This window comes from Streptopelia decaocto, assembly GCF_964273445.1.
Source record: "Streptopelia decaocto genome assembly, chromosome: 5".
Classification (NCBI taxonomy): Eukaryota; Metazoa; Chordata; class Aves; order Columbiformes; family Columbidae; genus Streptopelia; species Streptopelia decaocto.
The window spans coordinates 38,493,968-38,515,469 of record NC_138659.1 but is presented as its reverse complement, the minus strand read 5'-3'; the positions used below and the strand labels follow the sequence as shown (position 1 = coordinate 38,515,469).

At 38.1% G+C, this 21,502-nt stretch overlaps 1 protein-coding gene across 1 annotated transcript; it reads right to left on the bottom strand.

Annotated features, from left to right (window-relative positions):
* Positions 1 to 9,512: 9,512 nt before the first annotated feature.
* DNAJC12 (DnaJ heat shock protein family (Hsp40) member C12) lies at positions 9,513 to 19,564 on the bottom strand. The gene is made up of 5 exons (XM_082054749.1): positions 19,469 to 19,564; positions 16,331 to 16,409; positions 13,932 to 14,071; positions 12,480 to 12,681; positions 9,513 to 10,677 (listed from the first exon to the last, which is right to left on the bottom strand). Exons 1-5 carry the CDS (start codon positions 19,544 to 19,546, stop codon positions 10,583 to 10,585), a joined length of 594 nt encoding a protein of 197 aa, XP_081910875.1. The 5' UTR covers positions 19,547 to 19,564; the 3' UTR covers positions 9,513 to 10,582.
* Positions 19,565 to 21,502: the final 1,938 nt, after the last annotated feature.

Below are 21,502 nucleotides of genomic sequence, written 5' to 3'. Positions count from 1 at the left end.
AAGTGCTTAAACCTGCCTCTTCTGCATGTGGTACGGGCAACACATCCGATCTTCTCTTTTACTTGCAGCTTGCACAAAGAACACTGGAGGTCACTCTAGCATTGCTTAAGTTAACAATTTTCTCTGAAGATTTTCAAGATTAAACAGAATGTAGTTGGTTAAATATAACACTGTGTGTGTCATTTACAGCCTTCAGCCAACTCTCATGATTTATGTTTCACTGAAACTGCAGATTTAACTCGAGTCCTAGATTCATGTGAACACAAAGGCAAATGTCATTTAAAGAAAAAATAAGTTGCTTCTTAGTCCTGCTAGGAAGTAAAGGCTCCTAAGTTAAAAATAGAAAATATAGACATTACAAATTTTGAGGCAGAGGGAACACTGAGTCTGTTTCCAGGTTTCAATAGCTCAGGATACTGCATGTGTGCTTTAGCTGTCTCTTTACAAGTCCGTGTTCATGGCAACCTGGCTAAAGCCTCTGGGCCTGGCATGATTAGGCTGTATGGTTTCACCATCGAGGAGGGCCTGATGGAGATCAGCCCAACTCCAGCACTCCCTCCAGCTCCACAACTAAACCCTCAGTGATCTTAGAAATGCATTGGCTATTCCCACACGGCTGTGAGCCACCCAAGGGTTTCCAGATGGACCATCTGTAAGCAGTCTGTGCTCAAGTATCTAGTGCTCCAAAGGACAGTCTTACCATTCATGAGCCTGGACTGGTAACTTTGGTTGTGGCATCAAATCAGTTTGATTTAAAGAACCAGCCTGGATTTGCTAATAGGTAGTGGGGGCATTTCCACTGAAATCAAAGACTGAGTATAGTCTGAGGTCTGCACTCAGTCAGTGTCTATAACCACCCCTCTCTTTCTTCCAAGTAAATAAGTTCTTTTGTTACTGAGACCACACTATAATTTATTTTTGCTGTGTCTTGTTTGGGTTTTCTGCATTTTGCATGGCTGCAGAATATAATTGTCTTTCCAGCATAATTTTCAGTAGATTTAAAACACATGTCTTGACAAGGAGATCAAATAGAAACTCCAAAATGTGGTTCCATAATTTAGTATTGGTGCCAATTAACTTCATTCTCAAGACACAGTAATTGTGCTATTACAGTTTGGTGCAGCTATTAGAACAGAGGTCAGACAGTGTGATGTGAATATTTGCATAGTACAGACATTAATGATACCATTCACATTGATTTTTCTTGCTATCAAACCCATGTAAAACAGTAACAACCATACCAATTCCTCGTTTTCTCCTGAACATTTTCTTTACGCAGCTCCAAATCTCTGAAGTAACAATTTCCATATTTTCTCAGCTTACAAAAGAACTATCCTAATTAAAAAAGCTATCAAAAATTCTTAACTACAGAATTATATTTAACATTTCAGTCAAGAAGTATTTAAAAAGACTCTCCTTCAGTAAAGTACAAGAAAGAGTTGTCCAGAGTTCTCAGAAACTGCTGTACTATAGTAAGTACTACTTAGCAGTGAGTACTACTTGAGTACAATTAAGTGCAATAATTTTTTCTGTATGCTAAAAAATGACAGTTTTGATTTAGACCCTAAGAATATTTTAATGTATAACTCCCAGTAATGGAATAGTGGAATTTTTTTGCATGTTTCTTTAATGATAATAACAGAACAAGTTATCTGGAAAAGCAGGGAAGGCTTATTTTATATTTCATATAGACGAGGGGAATTTTTCCCCACTTACAAACTGTCCTTAGTAAGTGGGCAAAATTCAAAATGTCGAGCAGTTGTGTTAATGTTTTCTGGATAAAATAACTGTGCAAATAACAGCAGCGACTCAGGTGGTAACATGCCATTTATTGCACAGATCTCGATGTCATTAAACTGCCTTAAGCAGCAAAAGGCCATCGTTCATGACCAGAACATATGTCTAAGTTACTGCCTGTCACTCATCCTGGAAATGTAATCTATTGAGAGGGTGAAGATTTTGTGTAATCATCCAGAATTTATAGAAATCCAACAGTTCACTCAAACCTTCCAGATGACTGGAAATCTCAGTCCCATCTATCACACACATGCTGCAAGGCAAAAACATGGAAGAAGCATACGAAGGCCCATATAGAGCACATATGCATAAATTTCATGTTTAAAAGATGTTTCTCATTCTCTAAAACACAGCAAACCACACCAGGGTTTCTGTAAAGCAGAGCTGAGCAGTCATAGCTGTCTGACCACACACTAACCTAGCCCGAAATTGCTAATGAGCAATTAAACATAAGGATTCAAAACCTTTTTGAAGCTGTATTCAGTTAAGTGGTAAAGAGAATTTAAATAGTGAAGTACAACAAAATAACAGTTATTTTAAAATTATAGAAACACCTTGTGCTTTCTGAGATCTGGCTGTCCTCTGCATTCCCGAGTTCAGGTTGCAGAGAAAAGCTGTAAAAGACTAATTTCACAAGCCTATTTTAAGATCTTTGTTAATTCAGCAGTATTTTTGATACTGAGGAAAGTTAATGAATTATTAAGAGTGCTTCTTGATCGATAACTGATACAAAAAACCGGTGGGGGGGGGGGGGGGGGAAGTACAATCATGGACATCACTCAAGCTATATTTAAAAAAAAAATATAGGGGGAAATAGGGTAAAATTCCTAGCATAAACATACCCTTCAAAAAGGGTGAAAAGGATAACGATTACTTTTATCCATTGCAGCATACATATAAACTCAAGTTGGATTTAATTTCCGTTATACTACTGCTGACCTAGCTATTGCTAGGGTAAAAAATACCTGCAGTGAATGAAATCACATAGAAAAGCCATATGACAGGGAACTTTTGTAATAGTCGAGAGAACAGAATTAGTAAAAACAGGAAAAAATGTCCGACCCCGGCAGCGGGCGCAGGACGGAGCTCCGTCTGACGGAGCCCCGAGCTGCCGCGGGGACACCATTGCAGCGGGGCGGGGCGACGGGACGGTGCCCATTGGCCCCTCGCACTATGGGGGGGTGGGAACTTCCGCCGCTGCGACGCTCGCTAAGGATCGCAGCCCTGTGATTGGTTTGTCAGCAGCAGCGATGGCCGAGTGGTTAAGGCGTTGGACTTGAAATCCAATGGGGTCTCCCCGCGCAGGTTCGAACCCTGCTCGCTGCGGCCCGGTGGGCTTACCTTTTCTCTTTTCTTCCTACTTTGTGCAATGTTCAGGTTTCATTCCTTATATATTGTCTCACTAGTAAGCGTGCCTCTGCAGCGACAAGAGGGATTATCTAGTATTTATCCTATTGCAACTAATTTGGCCATGCAAATACACTCCTCCTCTGCTTCTTCAAGAAATAATAGTACCAAAGCAGCAATAGGTCCCAGGGCAAGTTTCTAGCATTGCATCCAAAACACTTGTGATAAACAGCACTTGTGATAAACAGCACAGGTGGGAGTGGGAGAAGATCACACTAGGATCGGTGTTTTTTCCCCAGCTCACCTTCTAGGTCCTCTTTAGGCAGATTAGGCACTGTCAAAGTGCAAAGCTGAGGATCAATCCAATGCATGACAAACAGTGTCCTAATTTGCCCAAAGGACTATTGTCCTGCCTCCATATCCCACAGCTGATAGAAAATAAATCTTGTCAGCAGCAAGCTACTCTATAATGAATGTGTTTGCTACATCAAACCTTTCATGAAGTAAGCTGGTCTACTTACACACAATCTGGCAATGAGATAGAAAACAAACAAAATAATGATAATAGTAATGATAATAGTAATGATAATAGTAATGATAATAGTAATGATAATAGTAATGATAATACCACATAAGCTATTATGCAACTAATAACCAGGAAAAACATAATAAGCACTTTCCCCTACATCCCTACACATCCCCTCTTTCTGACTGGCTTAAACTGACCTTTTGCCACTCAGATGTATCAGTCTGCCCTGTCTGTGACCCCAACATTAGTGAAGAGCTGAAAAATTTGCAAAGTCAGGTAAGAGAACACTGGAAATAAGAAAAAGGCCATTTCCAGTGAGGCCAAAATAGGCTAGAGTAAGAACACACACTTTTTACTCCTCTCTCTCAAAGACAAAGGAAAAACCCAACACAAACACACATGTAAACCCGTTCTTTCTAGCATCATTTTGTTAGTGCAACTTAATTTAATCAGAAGATGGAGGTGGGGGAAGAAGAGGAAACATTGAAATGTGTCTAATTAGAACAAAATAAAAGAAAGAGGGGGCAAACAAACAATTGTTTAAGCTGGCTGTAAAATGAACATTTCAAAGTGTTTCCTAACAAGGCTTCCAAGGATTTCAGGTTTGGATGTTCAGTTCTGTTGTGGCACATGCACATTGTGGCACATTCCCTCCCCAAAGAGGGAATCTTAAGCTGGTGAATAACTGACAATGGTACTGTGTAATACGTGACCATAACATTATGCATTTCCCTTAAGTCATCACATGTGAAGACACATGCCAAGGGATACTGGAATCAGAAAACTTATCTCAGACGGTGCAGAGAGGCAGTTTTTAAAGCCAAGAATATTGCTAAGATACAGTACATAGTACATCTGCTACTTTCACCTTAGCATATTTGTACCCTAACAGCAGCTTAAAATTTTGTGCTTAGAGCTGTACAACATGTTAGTCACTCTGCAAAATATCAACATTTTTAGTGAGTATGCCCATTTCAGGTAACAATTTATTAAAAACACAACTTCTTTCCACATATAAGGCTTGATTTTGTTTAATCAGTCAGAAATTTAAACTCTTTTGTTCTTTCACAACTCAGAAATCACACACACCCCTGTAGTCTGGAACAGATGAAACTATTTTGTGTAATGCAGTTTCGGGTAGCATTCCAAATTAATAAAAATTATGAAAAAATGTCAAAATACTAAACACAGAGGGCAAGTCCTTTTCCACTGCATCACTGAAGAAGTTGCCAGGTCTTTCTACTGAACACTTTAAGTGTCCTATTTCCAAAAGACATGTTTCATTGCTTTAATAGATCTGAAGTCAAAGCACCAAACCAATAAATATTTATTAGGAGGTTTGGTACTTTCAGATGTCCTTTTCCCTGAGACCTTGCTGGGAATGGAAATCTCAAACGGCCCACACCAAAAGCTGTGGTTACATTAAATTTTGTATTGAAAAATAAGAGGCCAGTCTGTGAGAAAAGCAACAGAAATCTCTAAGGAAGTATTTGCATTCAGTGAGCCTTTTCTCCTTGAAAATTGTTTTCCCCAAAATTTACAGTTGGAAAATAAAAGAGCAGCAGCGAACACCCAAGTTATTTCCCAGCCTTACCCTTCAGCAAGATTTATGAAAATGTTCCCATCAAGGCACTGAAGGCAAAGAACCATATGGCTTTAATTGCGGCGGGGAGGGGGGCGTACTATTTTTTTTTTTCTTCTTTTTTTGCAATTACAGAAAACAGTAAGTAAGGACTGCCAAACAGCCTGCTAAAGCTATGCATCCATCAGCAGCACCAGCGTTCCAGGTTCAGTGCTGTCCTCCTGACTCCTCTCCCTTTTCACCTCCATTTTGTAGCAAAGAGTTAAAAGTGCTACTGTTCTGATCTGCTCCCCTTTTTAAACCTGAGCTCTGGGAGTGAGAAAGAGTCCAGACCCCAGAGACACACCTGGGCTCAGCATGGCACTGCTCCGGGTATCTGCCACTTGGTGTGATTTTCCTCCCCACAGCTGGCTCAGGCCCATGGCACGGCACCTTCAGGGATCAAGGTGCCTCCAGCCAGCTAAGCAGAGAGATGCTTAATATGTCTGGGCTCCTTTTGATCATCAGCTATCCACACTGAAGCAGGCAGCCTAATCCTGCGGCAGTACTCAGATCCTGTGAAAGTGAGGACTGCAAGTAGCAGGAGGCACCAAAGGCACCCAGGCCGCACCAGCTGGAACAGTCGCTCACTGCTCACTCCCCATCCCATAGATACCATTCATACAGTTGTTTATGAGAAAGAGGAGGAGCTGACAAGTCCTCCACCCAGCGTACATTTTGGGAGCTCCTTGGAAATTAACTGCTGGGGAAGGACCACCTCTGACAGTCCTGACGAAGTAAACATAGTTTCTGATGCACAAGGCCCAAACTGTATCACCTCAGAAAAGCTGTCTGCCTTGGGTGCCAAGAGTTCTTCAATATTTTCGGAGAAGCAGTTTTGACAAAGCAGCAAGGAAATAATTTTGTCCAAAGCACATCACACATCAAGACTGGAAACCTTCTGAACAGCAGCAAATCTCATTTTCTGGAAGTAACACCTCCCTTACTGCCCCACCAGAAGGGAGTAAGAGCAAACCACAGTGAAGATGGAAGAGAGATGAAAGAACAGAAATTTTCTCCAGCATTCATCACCTGTGACAGGTTATGATATCCATCTGAGCCCTAAAACTGGTAGAAGTTCCCAGTCTATATTGTGCAGCAATGTAATGACCCAGTCACAAGCCTTTCAAAGCTGGGACAAACAGAGCACATAAAGTGTCTCATTTTGAACACAGGAGGGAGAAGAGACTGATATAGAACAATGAAAGAACAAACATTGTGGTGCCTACCATCGGTGGGAGGATGGGCAACTCTTAGAACAGCAGGCTGAGCATATACACGGGGCTGCAATAAAAGTACCCAGCATAAACAAACTGATAAATATTACCCCATCTGACACTGACAGACGCTGACAACTGAGTTGCTTTATCTTTTGCTGTGTCATTTCATCAGCTTTACAAAAGCTTCACTGCTTACCTTCCCAGCAGCCTGGTTTCTCATTTCAGGATATGAAAGGTAAGATAGCAATGTTCGTGCTCAGGAAATTAAAGCTACCCAGTATCTGTTTTAATCATCAGGGTACTTACTTCTATTACAAAACATATAAACTGCCTTCTTTCTTTCTCTTCACTCACCCAAACAGAAAAACAAGCATTCAGGAAATAACCTTGCCTGTCATTCAGCATAACTCAGCCTGAAATTTTAAGTCATATTACTATCTGTATTCATCATCAAAACTTAAACTTTTACATTGCCACTTTGAAAATATTGGCAAAACAACTTGGCAAATACTAGAAAAATAAAAGTTTGTGAAGAACTAGAAAATTCTCATTCTTATATATTCATCATTTGCACAAGAACAGGCATGACAACAGTAATTAAAGATACATTAATGTTGCATAATTCAAGAACAACCCCCACCCTGACCCATTCAGTTTCATTGTAAACAGCTGCCTAAATAGTTGTTTAATTTCTGATATTACAGAACTGGTTGATAGAGTTTCAGAGACCTAGAAGCACAGTATTAAACAACATGCCCTGTTCTCTGTACTTTATTATCATCATCATCCACCTGCAACTCCATCTGCTATCTCATAACTTCCAGCTGAAATCTCATCAGCCCTCAGCAGTCCAGTAATGGCCAAGTTTAACCAATACTTTTTACTAGACTCCGGAGGATTTAGGCTCACTTCACAGGTCTCTTTATTTTCATACCAAGCTAAGCAAGTCATCTAGAGCTATAGGTAACAAACACTCAAGCAATGTAACGCTTAGTTGCTGTATAGCTGAAGCGCACACCCGATCATACCCCCTCAGGTACCCAAGAACCTTTGTTACCTACTTGAATAACTCACAGAAAGCCCTAAAGAAGAAATATAGGACCTCACCATCCCTGATAGGTAGCTGCCCCCTCCGCAAAAAAGATTCACAGACCCTAATTCTAATATATATTGTCTGGGGTTGCTGCCCTTGTTCCTAACCCAGAACAGCTGTTTCCACTTTGTAAACAGAGTTCTCTGGTGGCCACTGAAAAACTACAGATACATGTGTCTATTGCCTCTTAATTGCATCTTCACAGAGCTTGAGAGATGCACCTTACAACTCCTGCTCCAGTTCATATTTAAGCATGAATTTAAGCATATTTAAATATGTTATGTGCTTACTAGTGCGGAGGTCAAGGCACCACATTGTTATAGATAATGTCATGAGGGATTTTTGCTAGATCTTTTCATGCTACCATCAAAAAACCTAAAAATACAATATATTAAAAAAAAAAAGGCAGTTTATGCTTGGTGTGGTAGACCCTGAATGATCTGACACTGAGTAATTTGTCAGGTGCTTATTTCTTCCTAACTATGCTACCCACTTATTGCAGTTAACCCTTCTTACAGGTCAGATTTCACCAATGTTGTCCCAAAAGCAAAACAGGCTGCACAGCTTCCTCTTGCTTTACAGTACCTCTGGGCTGCCTCTGCTGTGAATTGGTTCATTCAGCTCAATTGGTTCATACAGAAAAATGGACCATTTCAAGTTAAATATATATATAAATAGAAAAAAGAAAATAAAATTCTATCGGTGTACTAGAGCGCCAGATAATCTGCCCCCTTAACTAGGGCAAATTAGAGTACTGATCTCTAGCAGGTACATTGCAAAATGCAGATTTTGCCATCCGCTTTTGCTGGGCTAAGAGTCTTCCAAATATCTGCAATTATTCATCTGGAACAAATAGCTAAAACAAGCATGGTTTGCTTGCCAAACAGTGTAATAATGGGTTTTAATGACACGAGAAATTAGTTTGCTGTTCAAAGGTCTATTGTATACTCACTTCTCAAGGGAAACCCACTGGTTAAGTGCTAAAGCATCCATCCAACTACCCCCTTTTTACCTTTACAAGCAAGTGAAATGGGGAGAAGAGAACCTGAGCTGCCATCTCATTTGCAGCACTCCAGCTGGTTGTATTTCCATCTTTTTGTTAAAGAGAGAAAAATTGAACCCTATTGCTTTGTATCCCTTGTGTGAACTAGAGTTTCTTCCCTTACTACTGTTTGACATCCTTTACAGTCCCTCCGTATAAAATAGTTTGGAAGTCTTTCTTGGGCAAATACCTTTACATAAAGGAAAGCAGTTTACACACTAGAAGAAAATCTCTGATTACATTCAGCAGATATTACAGAGAATTGTTAATCTCATCTCTTTAATGTTTTTAGCTTAGAAATATGCAAGGGAACAGCATCTAGAATTAAAAGAAAATAAAAAAAAAAAACTTTTGATAATCAGGATGATGCGCTGTAAAAATAGCTACTGCTACTGATGCCATCAAATCTAGGCTCAGTGTAGCTGTATCAGAACATCAGTACTTCGAGCTTTTATAAACTGGTAGAAACATAAGCAGCGTTAACACTGATCTTAGCCCCTGTGAGAAAAACTGGCACCAGAATAAATACTGAGGTTAATAAATACAGATAGCAGGGTCCATTGTCAGGCACTTATATCATGGTTTTTATCAAATAGGCTCCAAATAAGAGATGCACAGTAAGTCAAGTCAGCACATCACACCCCTGCACAGTAGAGGGAAAGGTCACTCCAGGGAAAGACAGACGTTGTGATACTGTTTCCACATTGGGAGAAGACTGTCGTTTTCAGATTAGACTTTCCATGGATTTGTAATAGGACTCCCTTGAGCTTTTAGCCACTGAGAGGACAAGGAACAAATTCAGAAGGGATGTTCTGTGGTGGGTAAAGGATTTCAATTTAAAAAATGAAAACAAGCCCTTTCTGTATGCATGCACTTTTATTTGTTGCTAATGGAATTGCCTGCACAAAAACACAGTGTCAATACCTGACACATTAGTCAGGTTTACAAATAAGAAAGCAAATACAAATAAATAAACACAATGTAGAACTGGAAAACTTGCACAAGATATCAAAAACCTTTCATGTGAGATTTTGTACACAGTAAGGCTGACTGGCCTGATTCTTCACTCCTCACCATACAAAAGCTTGATAAGACCCTGTCTACCAGGCCAGAGAGCAGGGAGGGCAGTTACCATTAGGCCACAGGGCAGTGCTGGTACATATACCAGTATCAGTTGTCCACCAATAAATCTTAAGAAGAAGAAAGTCGTTAACTGGAGACATGAAGTTCTGGAACTGCCTTACAAAATAAAGAGCTAGTGCAAAAAGTGTACTATCTTAGCAACTAAGATAGAAAACAAGTGATTTTTAAGAGTGCTTGATCTATCACAGCGACCTTCCTGAATAATAAGAAGGTTCTTATTTCATCTATATAATAAGATTACAATTCTCTTAGAAATTATATTTGTTATAGTATTGTGCATGTACATGATAAATCACCACATTAAGTACAATGCAATGGAGAAGTGAACTAGAGTACATAGTTGAGAAATAAACACAGTTTTGTTTAAAGTTCATTGTCATATAGCTTTTGGAAGATCGTCACTGAATAAGATGACATGGAGTTCAACACTGACTTTTGGTTTTACTGAGAGTATGTTCTTTGTAACAACACCGTATTGAGAGAAAACATTATTCTCTACACAATATTTCAGAATACAAGAAACAATATATAAGATGTTAGATAATTTCACAAAATCACTTTATGTTAATACTGAAAAGGGCTTTGTTTATTGAAGTTTGCTTATCAAACAAAAAGACCTCCATCTGTAATGCTCATAGCATGTGTGTTAACAAATCAGTATTAAAACATTTATTCAAACAACCTTCACATCATAACGAATGAATGCAAAATACAAATAAGTTACAACTGCTGACAAAAAAAATACTGAATTGTTGAACAGATGATCTCACGCTCTTGCATATTTTGCATTTTAGATCTCATAGTTTCTGAACTTCCTCAGCAGGTCTGATGGAGCATCCCCTGACCAGCGGAACCGCAAGTGCCAGTAATTTGCCTCTGAAAATCCTGAGAAAAAAAGAGAAAGGCAAGTACATTATGATAAACATGTATAAAACTAAGTTGTCTGAACTAATACCTGTTAATCTTCTCCCAAATAAGTATGCAGTACACTTCCAGTGCTCTCGACTAGCAGGGACAACCTCTGTATTCTTGGCACTGTTTGAACAAGAACGCAAGCAAACACCAAACTTCAGATCTGTATCAGCTGGGAAGAGTCCAAAGGAGAACAGTAAGAGTGACGGCAGTGCAGAAAATAGGGCTTATAAAGGAAAACTGAACAAACTGCATTTGCTTAATCTAAAGAAGAAGAGATAGAGTGTGACATGATAAATCCTCAAGTACAGGAAAAGCAGCAGTGTGGAGGGAAGGTGCAAATGGCCCTTTCCACTCACAAGGTGGGATTTGGAAAACTTCCACATCTACGGGCTGTTAATACACAATAAAACGTGATCTTCCTACATCAGGAAGCTGAAATTTATTACCAGACTTGGTGCTAAAATCTTTTATTCAGGCTGAAATAGCTAGGTGGAGTTGTAGTCCATAATTTTGACGGACCAACAGACAGGAACTGAAAATATTGAAGTTTAAAAGCAGAATCCGATATAATAAATTTTCCTGGACCAAAACAAAAGCATTATCAACATCCTGACATCAAGTGTGAACACTAGAGTGCATACAGGCCCTGACAAATATATATGTTCTAATATGAACATTTATTAATATAAATACATGCCCACTGGATAAATTAAATAGGCATTTGATGGGCTTGATATTTTTCCCATTCAAATCTATGCAAATCAAATTAAAACTTAAAAAAATTATGAAAGAAGATGCCTGCAAAGAAAGCTCACCATTACAAGGAACAAGATTATGTTTTCTTTATCTTGAAATTTTACTGTTTTACAAAGGGCACAGTGATTATTTAATTAACAAAAATAGTAAATAGTATAATGTTATAGAGCATAATTTTTAAATATGAAATTTTCAGTTATGCCTCACATGCATTTGAAGAATTTTCTTCTCTATTTTCTGCATGCCACAAATGTTTGGGATTAAATTAGGTTTTGCTACCCTCACAGTTCAACTTAATTTCCTGTTTGATCAAACTGGGAGGAAATGTCAGAACTTTGTTTTATAATAGGTCTCTGATAACATAAGCCTAAGATTATGAAACTCCTGAAGGATGGAGCAGAACAGAGGATGTCATTGTGGTAAATAAACTTTGATTCAGACAGGAGATACTAACTGGCCAGATGACAGCTTTTTAAATAGACATTTTTTTCTGGTACATGCACTATTTTTAAAAAGACCTGTTCAAATTCAAAAGAAGCCTTCAAGTCTCAATTTTTAGTCCTCATTAACTCATCAGATGCAAACTCTGCATAACCACTGAATGCTGCATAAATATATATATATATGTATATATATAATAGCTAAATGTTTTACATTTTTTTAAATCACTGAAAATAATGGCCCTTTTCAAAAAATGCTTGATATAGCACCAAAACTGAACTCTCCATTTTGGTTTTAGAAGAATTGGTTTTTTCTTCTCCAGTTTTTGTTTTTACCCACAAAGATGTGAGCAAACATGGGATAGGGAGGAAGAAAGGTCTGAAAACTTCAAAATTAAATGAATAATGAAATAATGAACAACATAAAACCCCAAACAAAACACCAACCCAAAACCACATTTAAAAAGCTACCAGTTAAACATATTATTCTGAAGAAGAATTTCTCATGACTAAAAGCCTCCGTTTCAGGCCAGTGCCTGGATACTGCAATTTTCTGTAACTGCTGGTTTCACTTACTTGGGGAGTCTGGATTCTTTGAAGACTGCAGTTTCACATCAGACATTGCAACATCTTCTTGCTCCCTGTTCCCATCTGACAATCTGTCTTCATTGTTTTCAGTGTGTTGGGTCCAAATCTCATTAGCTATGTTGTTGCTATTATTCAAGTCAGGAGCTTCCAGCATTTGGTCCTTCTTACTTTGGACAGCCCAGTGCATTGACTAAAGAAATGCAAAAATAACAAATAAAGACCTCATTCTTACACTTTAAAAGATTTGTAATGAACTTCTCTTTTCTTTCTCATCTTGTGATAAATGGTTAAAAAAAGCACATACTAGAGTGAAGTTTGCAGGTCAATAGGATGGGGGAAAGCATGGTTTCATATTGCAAACAGCATTTGTGAGGATAGTTTATTTCAGGTGGGGATGAAGAACAAAGTGTACAAATGCATCAAATAATTACGAGGGTACTTTGTCCATTTTTTTCTGTCATGACTTCTGACACTTTTTTAAGAGGGCTTGAGTGACTTAGAAAATGTCCATGTTGAAACCTATCTTTGACTTCAAGGTGTCCTTTGAAAACAAAACAATTTGCAAAGCTTTACTATTAAAGTCTGTGGAATGACTTCTGTTGGGAACTGATCTCAGCCTGATGGGATGCCTCCAGTGAACACTCAAGATCAGGCATAATGCTTTAGTTAAAAAGGCTCTGAAACTTCTGTCGTAAGCAGAAGTGAGACGGGCAGAATTGACAAGGGAAACATTTATTCGCCTGCCTTAAAATCTGACCATGTAAACTTGTAACTATCAGTCACCCTAATAAGGCAGAAAAAAAAAAAAAATCAAACATAATGGAATTACGATCTACTAGCAACACGCTACCAAATTATCTCACTAGCAAAATCAGGAGGGAAGACAACCCTCACAACCTCCATTGCTGTCACAAATCACCCCACTAGCCCAGCAGGGCCCCTCCAAAGACCTGTGTGAAGCCTAGGGTTGCAAGGAACCTACCTTCTAGATTTTTCAATAAGGTCTTTATTTAATCAGATAGCATGAAAACAACATACCCAAAGGAGAATATATTATACAAAGGTCCTAGCTTTGAAGATAAATAAAAGGTTCCTACAAATGCAGTGTTCTGAAACATTTGAAAACAGCCCTTAACATCATATGATACACAAAAAAGCAGCAACTTGGTAAATTCACTCTAAAACTACTACCCTAAACCCCTTCTGTTAATGGCTTCTATAGCCTTCACATTTTTCCCAAATTTCTCCACAGAATCAGAGAATAGAATCATAGAATTTCTTTAACTTCCTTAGAGCAGGAATCACTCTGCACCATTCCTATCCCCTAAACCCACCACTGCAGCACAAGTGTTGTGACTCATCCCCTCACTCACTGCAATATTTTCTCTGGGCCAGCCCTACCCCCCACCTCCTGAAGGCCCAAACTTAGACGCCACCAACCATCTTCACAGAACTGCTCAGGGCCTCCCACTGCTGGAACGGAATGGTAATTTTGCTCCGTCGCCAGTAATCATAACGCGCTCGACTCTCTTCATTGGTAAGAATCTCCTTAGCTTGCTGCAGCTTCTGGAAATCCTCCACTAGAATACAAACCAAAAGATACTAAAGCCAGCGTTTGCTTTCAAAGAAATCAATTCAGATGTGAAAGGGGAGCTGGGAACAGTGGCTTAGAGCAAACAGAGTAGGGGAGACAGACAGAGAGCTGAGTGACAAAGGTACGTGGTTGCTCTCTGTAGAGCTTTGCAAAGTTGTAGCTGGCTTTAGGATCATAGCACCTTTGGTGGACAACTGACATCCTTCTCAAATGAGGATGAAAAAGCTTCATATGTCTACTGGCTTAAAAATCTCCTAAATTTAAGTTCAGAGTAACTTAGAATACAGCAGGCAAAAGGCAGAAGCCATCCCCCGTAGAAAACCTTAAAAAGGAAAATTAAACCAAAGTCATAATGCTTAGAAAGAACACACATCCATTGCAGAAAGAAAGTCACAGCAAAGCACAACATCATGAGCGTGGAAAAAAAATTACAAGCTAAAATTATCAAGCAAGAAGAGGAATCTAAATCTAGTTCAAATTAACTAACTTGTGTATTTTATTAGGTATGTTTTCTACATATGCTAATATGTCATCTTGAGTACCAGGCTGCATGAATGAGAGCTCTTATTTTTCCCTACAGGGAAATTTTTCATTAAATGGTTACTAAGGATGCAGCTGTGTGTTACTGTTTGTAGAAGGGTTATAAAGATTTAGATTTTATCTATGAGTCACCGATGTTACAGTGATCTATTATTATTCATTTATCTCACTTTACAAATTAGAGAGATTTCTTTTGAAATACAGTAAGCTCAAACACTAATCAAAATTGACAACCCTAAACCAAACAACAGACAACAGGTTGAGGGGGCAGTTCCATTAGATTTCCTTTTTCTAGTGTCACTAGTTTTCAACAACTAAAAAGTCTACTTTAATTATTCTTTATTGAGCTTTAAGCTGGTGGAATAAAAATATGAACTTTCACCAGTACTATAAAAAGGCATTTGAAGTAAATATAGCATGCTCAGGTAAATGGAGCATGAAGTATTTCTTGACAAACAAAGCTGCTCCAGCATTTGGCACTTGGCCTCTTTTTCTGTTTTACTTCAATTCAGTTAATTTGGGGAGGTCCATAGGGGGTGCAGACAGGACCATGCCTGGGAATAGCCTCCTCGTTTCCCTGCTGCAACAGCCAAAATTTTCTGCAGAGAAAGTTAATGTCATGGGTTTCATTGGTACTTGTGCTATCATTTAGAATATATTAAATATTAGTGATCAGGTTATTGTTAATAGGTGGTAGATTGTCTCTCAAAAACCAAATCTGACAGTGTTCCTTATCAGGGAATCTCAAACTGAAAAAATACCACTTATTTCACCTTTTAAGCCCTGCCTTGTCAGCTCTCTGATACTAGGCCAGGACGGCACACCCGTATGGAAGGCCAAGCCTTGCTGAGAGCTCTGCTCGAGGAGAGTGCGAGTCTCATCTCAGCTCTGCTGAACTCAAACTCACACGAGTAGGTACATTATGGTGTTCCATTTATAGTTAAATTAAAAGGACGAATTCAAAGGAAAAGTTTTGTGTATTAATCAAAATGAGAAGCATTTTTAATTCTTCTACAACAAATTTTTGGTGGGGACCATAATTACGATCAGAACAACCTTTATTATAAGAGTATAAACTATTCAGAGGTCAGTGAGCACTGATTAGAGCTATCATGTGGTTATGAGTGGGTAAGATTGTCTCCAAATAACTCAGGTGCTGCTTGGCCATCCCAGGTGTGATGAACTGCACACTCTCATAAAGGGAAATGTTAACTGCTGCTCTGTGAACAGATGGCTACTCATGTGGTGCTGGTTTCTCTTTATTTGTAGTCATTAAATTACATTAAAAGGAACTAAAGTACATTTAATGTGTTCCTGATGGGCTTGTTCATGGAAGCAAATTAACTAGTTGATGCAAGTATGGCACTTGAATGCCACTGAGCATGGAAACAGGCCAACTTCATAGGTCTAGAAAGGGATATACTCCATAAGTAATTCTGGATTAAGAGATGTTCTACTATGGGGAAAAAAAAAAAAGTGTCCTATGGAAAAAAAAAAAGTGTCTTCCTGCTCTACCACCTAGGAGTATACAAGTGTTAGAAAATAATATCAAAGCTTGCTAATTAAAGACAATGTGTTCAATTCATATGACAAAATATATTAGGTGAAAGGAATAAATAATAAAGTTTTAAGGCTGAATTTAATACCTTAGTCACTTTAACATAGGAAAAAAATAGATTGTTTTTAAAGAGGGGAGAGCATATACCTGCTTTGGGGTTTCCAGGATGTTTGTCAGGATGACATTCAAGGGCTTTAACCTTAAACTCTGCCAGAATTTGTTCAACCTAAACAGAATGTTGAGATTTAAAATGAATAAATATATACACACAGAAAAGATCTTCAAATTTGCTTTTCAAGAGGGGGTGGGGAGAACAACAAAGAATGTTGAAAGATTTTTTCCTATTCATTTCTACAAGCTTTAGTACAAACAAAATGGGCAAAAACAATGACCTGCCAGTGACGCAGCTTATTTAATTTAATTTTCCATGCACTCATTCTTGGTTTTATGAAGCTCAGTTACCCAATATGGGTAAGTTGGCTTTAAGAAAAATGTAAAAAGATCACGTGTGCAAAACTCCTTCCCTTGTAAAATGCATCACTTCAGTTGCTCTTTGCTTTGTTTAATCAAGTCTAACTTTTAATGAAGTCTCATTGCAGGCAGGAAAGACCTACTATATTGCCAAATATCAGTTGTGGCATTGGGCGGCTTTCTCTATATCCTCTTCAAAGAAAACTGAGCCAGTACCACATGACTTTTCCATCTTGGATACCACAAAGCTAGAAAACTAGCAGTTCACTGTCTTCCTGTCAAGTTCATTTTCTGTGCAAAAGGTTGGATTGGAATGGAATAAATTTATAATCAATATTATAATATTAGCACCTATTAGTTTATTACAAGTTCTCAGGCAGTTTATAGTACCATAAAGTATTACAAACACTGGAAAAACAAAGAAATATTAACAGTTAACAAAATGCAGGCAACCACTGGAGTGGGCATCAGCTTATATTTTCAAATTTTCAGATTTTTCAAAGTATCTCACTTCTTATTATTTTTCAGAAGACAAAACTTCTTTGTAGCTTTCCAGTACAGCTTAAGCTTTCACAACAATTTGCCCTAAGATATCAATTAGCTACCATTCTTTCCTGTGATAGAAAGGCTGTTCATTTAAATTCCTCATATTTCAAACCCTCATATCCATATACAATTTATATTATTTGTTTCAAAATTCAGGCTCATAACATTTTTTCTTTAGAATAAACTTACAGTTCACTCAAGTTGCTAGCCAAATTTTGTTGTCATATGCTGGGAAAAACATGGTTTACCGTGGTATTTTAAGAACTCCACACTTTTTGTTCCTCAGTTACTTCTTCCAGAGAGACATATAGAGGGTGGTGTATTTCCAGTCAGTGACACACTTAAAAATATATTCATTGTACAAAGAACTTGTTGAAACTGGTTACTATATAGCTAGCTACCATCTCTAAAACTTAGTTACATGAAGTGGAATTTTAAAGTTAAAGTATGTAAAGTACCAGAGCAGTAGCATGGAAGTCTTCAGTTAAAAAAAAAAATCAGCAGAAGGAAAAGTTTACAAGAGGTTTATACAAAATATATGAAAAATATATAAACTATTCGGGGATATGTTTACCAATAAAGGTATCCAATACCCACTATATATGAAAAACACTGTTCTTGGAATAAGGATGTAGATTAAATCTCCCCTCTTCCTCTTAAGTCTGAAGATTAACTAGGTGTCCATGAGCTCAATTCTACAAGAAGGCAAGAATGAACATGGGTGTTTACTTGAATATGTTGAAAATCTGTAGAAATTAAAATGATATGTGCTTAAATTTAACCAGGTCAGCTCAAGACCAGAATATTCAGCACCTTAGATGAAGGTCCTGCAGCATATATGCCTAAAGCAGCCTTTGCTGGTGCAAGTACTTGGCTGCACATACAACGTAATGTGATTGCAAAACACCTGTTAATGCTTCAGATTTCTGTTAAATGTTGGAAGCGGTTGTGCCCCACCCTGAGGGAAGGCAAGCATGGTACTCACTCAACTTCTGCTCTCAGCTCCTACTCCCATGTCAAAAATAATCTAGTAACATCTGCTGCTTCTCTCAACAAACACTATTTGACAGATTATTTTTCAGGACCCATTAGCATTTATTGCATCTTTTAAATTTCATTTTGAAGCAATCTGAAAAATCATTATCATACATACTTGAACTACTTATTAATTGCTAAGCCCTTAAAGAATTAGTGTGCGGTAGAAAATGAGAAATAGCATCTGCGAAACAAGCCTACATAGAAACTTTATCACTGCCCTCTGCTGGGATGACATTTTTAGGAGTTATCTCAGGAAAAGCTTTAAATTGCCTTGTGTAACGCATCAGAGATGCTTACGAGTATGCTTGCAGTGACAGGAAAGACAGAGGTGTTTTCCCAGCATTTGACTACTAGGACAGATTAAATTACACCCGATTAAATTTACTGAACAAAATACAGGTTTTATCCACACTGAATACATCCTTCATTACAGCAGAGTAATCAAAACTCCTTTTCCAAAATCAAAACACAATTCCAGTTAATACAGCAACTAAATTTAAAAAGATTAGCATACCACTTAACTCAGACTATGCAAAAAACGTTATATGGACACTTTTAGGAAGAAAAGCACTTGTTTTAGCTACAAATAGTTCAACAATTGCTTAGCTACATCTCATTCTAAAGTAAGTATCTCCCGGGAAAACAAATTAGTAAAACCTGTGTCTGAATGTCATTTAAATTAGCATTTAAAAATCATTAATATGGTGAATGAAAAAAAATACCACTTTTGTTTTTCCTCCCAACCAACAAATACAGTTTTTTAAAAAATATGTATAAAACCTGAGAAACTCAATAGCATTATCAGTGACCTACAGCTATGAACATTCTTTATATTAGTTGCATATAAAGAGTTTTTAAAAATCTTTTAAAATGGAAAATATATTCCAAATATTATGTGGATATTGTCAAATTGATGCAGTTGGCTCCTGATTCATAGCCATACCATATATTGAACTAAATTAATGAATAAACCATTATTTCAGTGGTACCTATAAGACAATCCTTTTTTATAAGACACTTTTAATACAACCCTTATTCTAGTATCATAACATCAGTATACAGATCAGAAAGGTGAGCTTTTGAAGGGAGATACTAAAAGTGGCAAGAGAGCAGGTCCACAATTTCAAATAGTCCTGCCTGCAGAGATAAACAGCTCCAAATCTCGCCTGCAGGCTGACAAGCACGTTCAGAATGTTACTAACCCGGAGGGGAGGTGAGGAAGGCTCTTACCGTCGATAGTTCATCACATCCCAGCAAGTTGTAGTAATCTTCCAAGTCATCTACTCTGCAGTTCAGAATCGCATCCATCTGGACTAGCCCAGCGAGCTTTTTCAAGCGGAGGCACCGAGAGTGTAGAAAATAATATCAATACAAAGCTCGCGCAGGGTTCAGAAGGAGCCCAGGGAAAAAGGCAGTTTCCACTCGGGTCTAGACCTCTCTCCAGTGCTTTTTAATACTGGCAGCTGACACACATGAATTTTCTTGAATCCTCTGCCTGCCATTGGTCCCCGCAGGATGCCAATCCAGCTGCACAAACCTGCTAATGGCAAAGCTCCCTGGGATTTGTAGTTGCCAAAGTCACTTCAGCATTAAACTCTAGGTCTTGTCCAGACTGCACAGAGTTCTCAATCTAGCTATATTTGAGATTTAGATCACGCCATCACGTGTATACCCACATAAAATCAGGCACATACTTAAAGGCTTTCCTGCACGTGAGCCTACATATACTGAAATGCATTTTCTGATTAATTTTTCATTGCAACTTTTGCCACAGTCTTTGACAAGGGGATTATATAGGTAATTATAGAAAAGAGTAAGGATTACTTCCAAAATAATAATTACAGGACTGCAAACTCCTGAGAATGACTTTGCCAAAGCCCCTCAGAGTTCTGTCAGTCACTTCAGCAGGAAAGAGTGAATCTTCACTCTTTGAAGGCTACCTAGGATAGATACATATTATTCTTCAAAAACAAACAGCTCTTGTACATCAGTTGCATGTCGGACAAAATTAAAAAATGGAAAAGATAACACAAAATCCTTACTGCCTACTATTACATTAAATAGAGATTTCTCATGCTAAATCACATTCAAATTGCATCTTGAAGGTCCGTATTGTGTACAAAACACATTCCTTGTAAAACTCATTTTACATCAAAGTGAAATACCTTTATTTTCGAACTATGATTGATGATCAAGGCCTTAGTCCAACAAAGACTACAGAAATGTTTAACTGCAGTGTCTCCTCTGATCTATTTATTTACTTCCTAGGTGTCATACTAAGCACTTGCTGAAGTCTTTCCTCTGGAGCCTAAGGAGCTCTGGTTTACTTTCCCCATCCCTCTAAGAGCTTTGTAATCCAAGATGTTTAATGTCACTAAATATTGCTGATTCTTTACACTAACACTTACAAATAAATGCCTTGAATAGTTATACAGTTTTGGATGCAGTGACCTAGTCGGCAAGTCTACTCAGAACAGATGCACAGGATGTGACCAAGGCTAGAACAGGTGTGTGTTAATCAGTGAAGGACCTGGTGGTCATTCCAAACCATTTCTAAAATAATTCCTGCATTTACAAATGCTTTATTATCTGTATTCTTAATCTTCTGAAATTATCTACATGTCTTCCACTGCTTTCACTTCCAGGTTGTATTGCCTGAAATTTCCTATTTTTACTGTATGTTCAAATAGCCTATTAAGATTATAAAATATATAAAGTACATTAAAAAAGAAGCAATAATATTAAACAGCAAAGCACAGGCATCAGCAAAACCATTCAAATCTGTTAAAAAACACTACTGCCATACTTCTCTGAGTAAATAAAACGATATACTTTTTCAACAAACTGGAAGAATTAGCAATTACAAACATCTCCCTCTCCCCCATTCATAACTTAATAATAAACCACAAAAATATATGAAAAGAAAGCAGGCTTTTTAGCAAGAGATCATGTAAATATTTAAATAGACTGTACTTTGGCGGCAGACACAAAACAAACAGCTCGCCCTCATCCCAGCAGCACTCCCGACATACCGTTCTTGTGCACGTATTTCTTTTATATTTGCGTAAGGTGAAAGGGAAGGCTCTTTAACCCTTTTTCCCCTCCAACTTTCAGCAGCTGTGTCTGTACTACCAGGTGAACTGCAGGTCCAGGAGCTGGATTCAGACAACAAACCCCTGAGGTTTGCAAGCAGCCTGTTCACAGGGAATTTGCTTGCTGAGGCCTTAGTTCTGTTCTATAGTCTCATCTGTCCAGACCAAATGA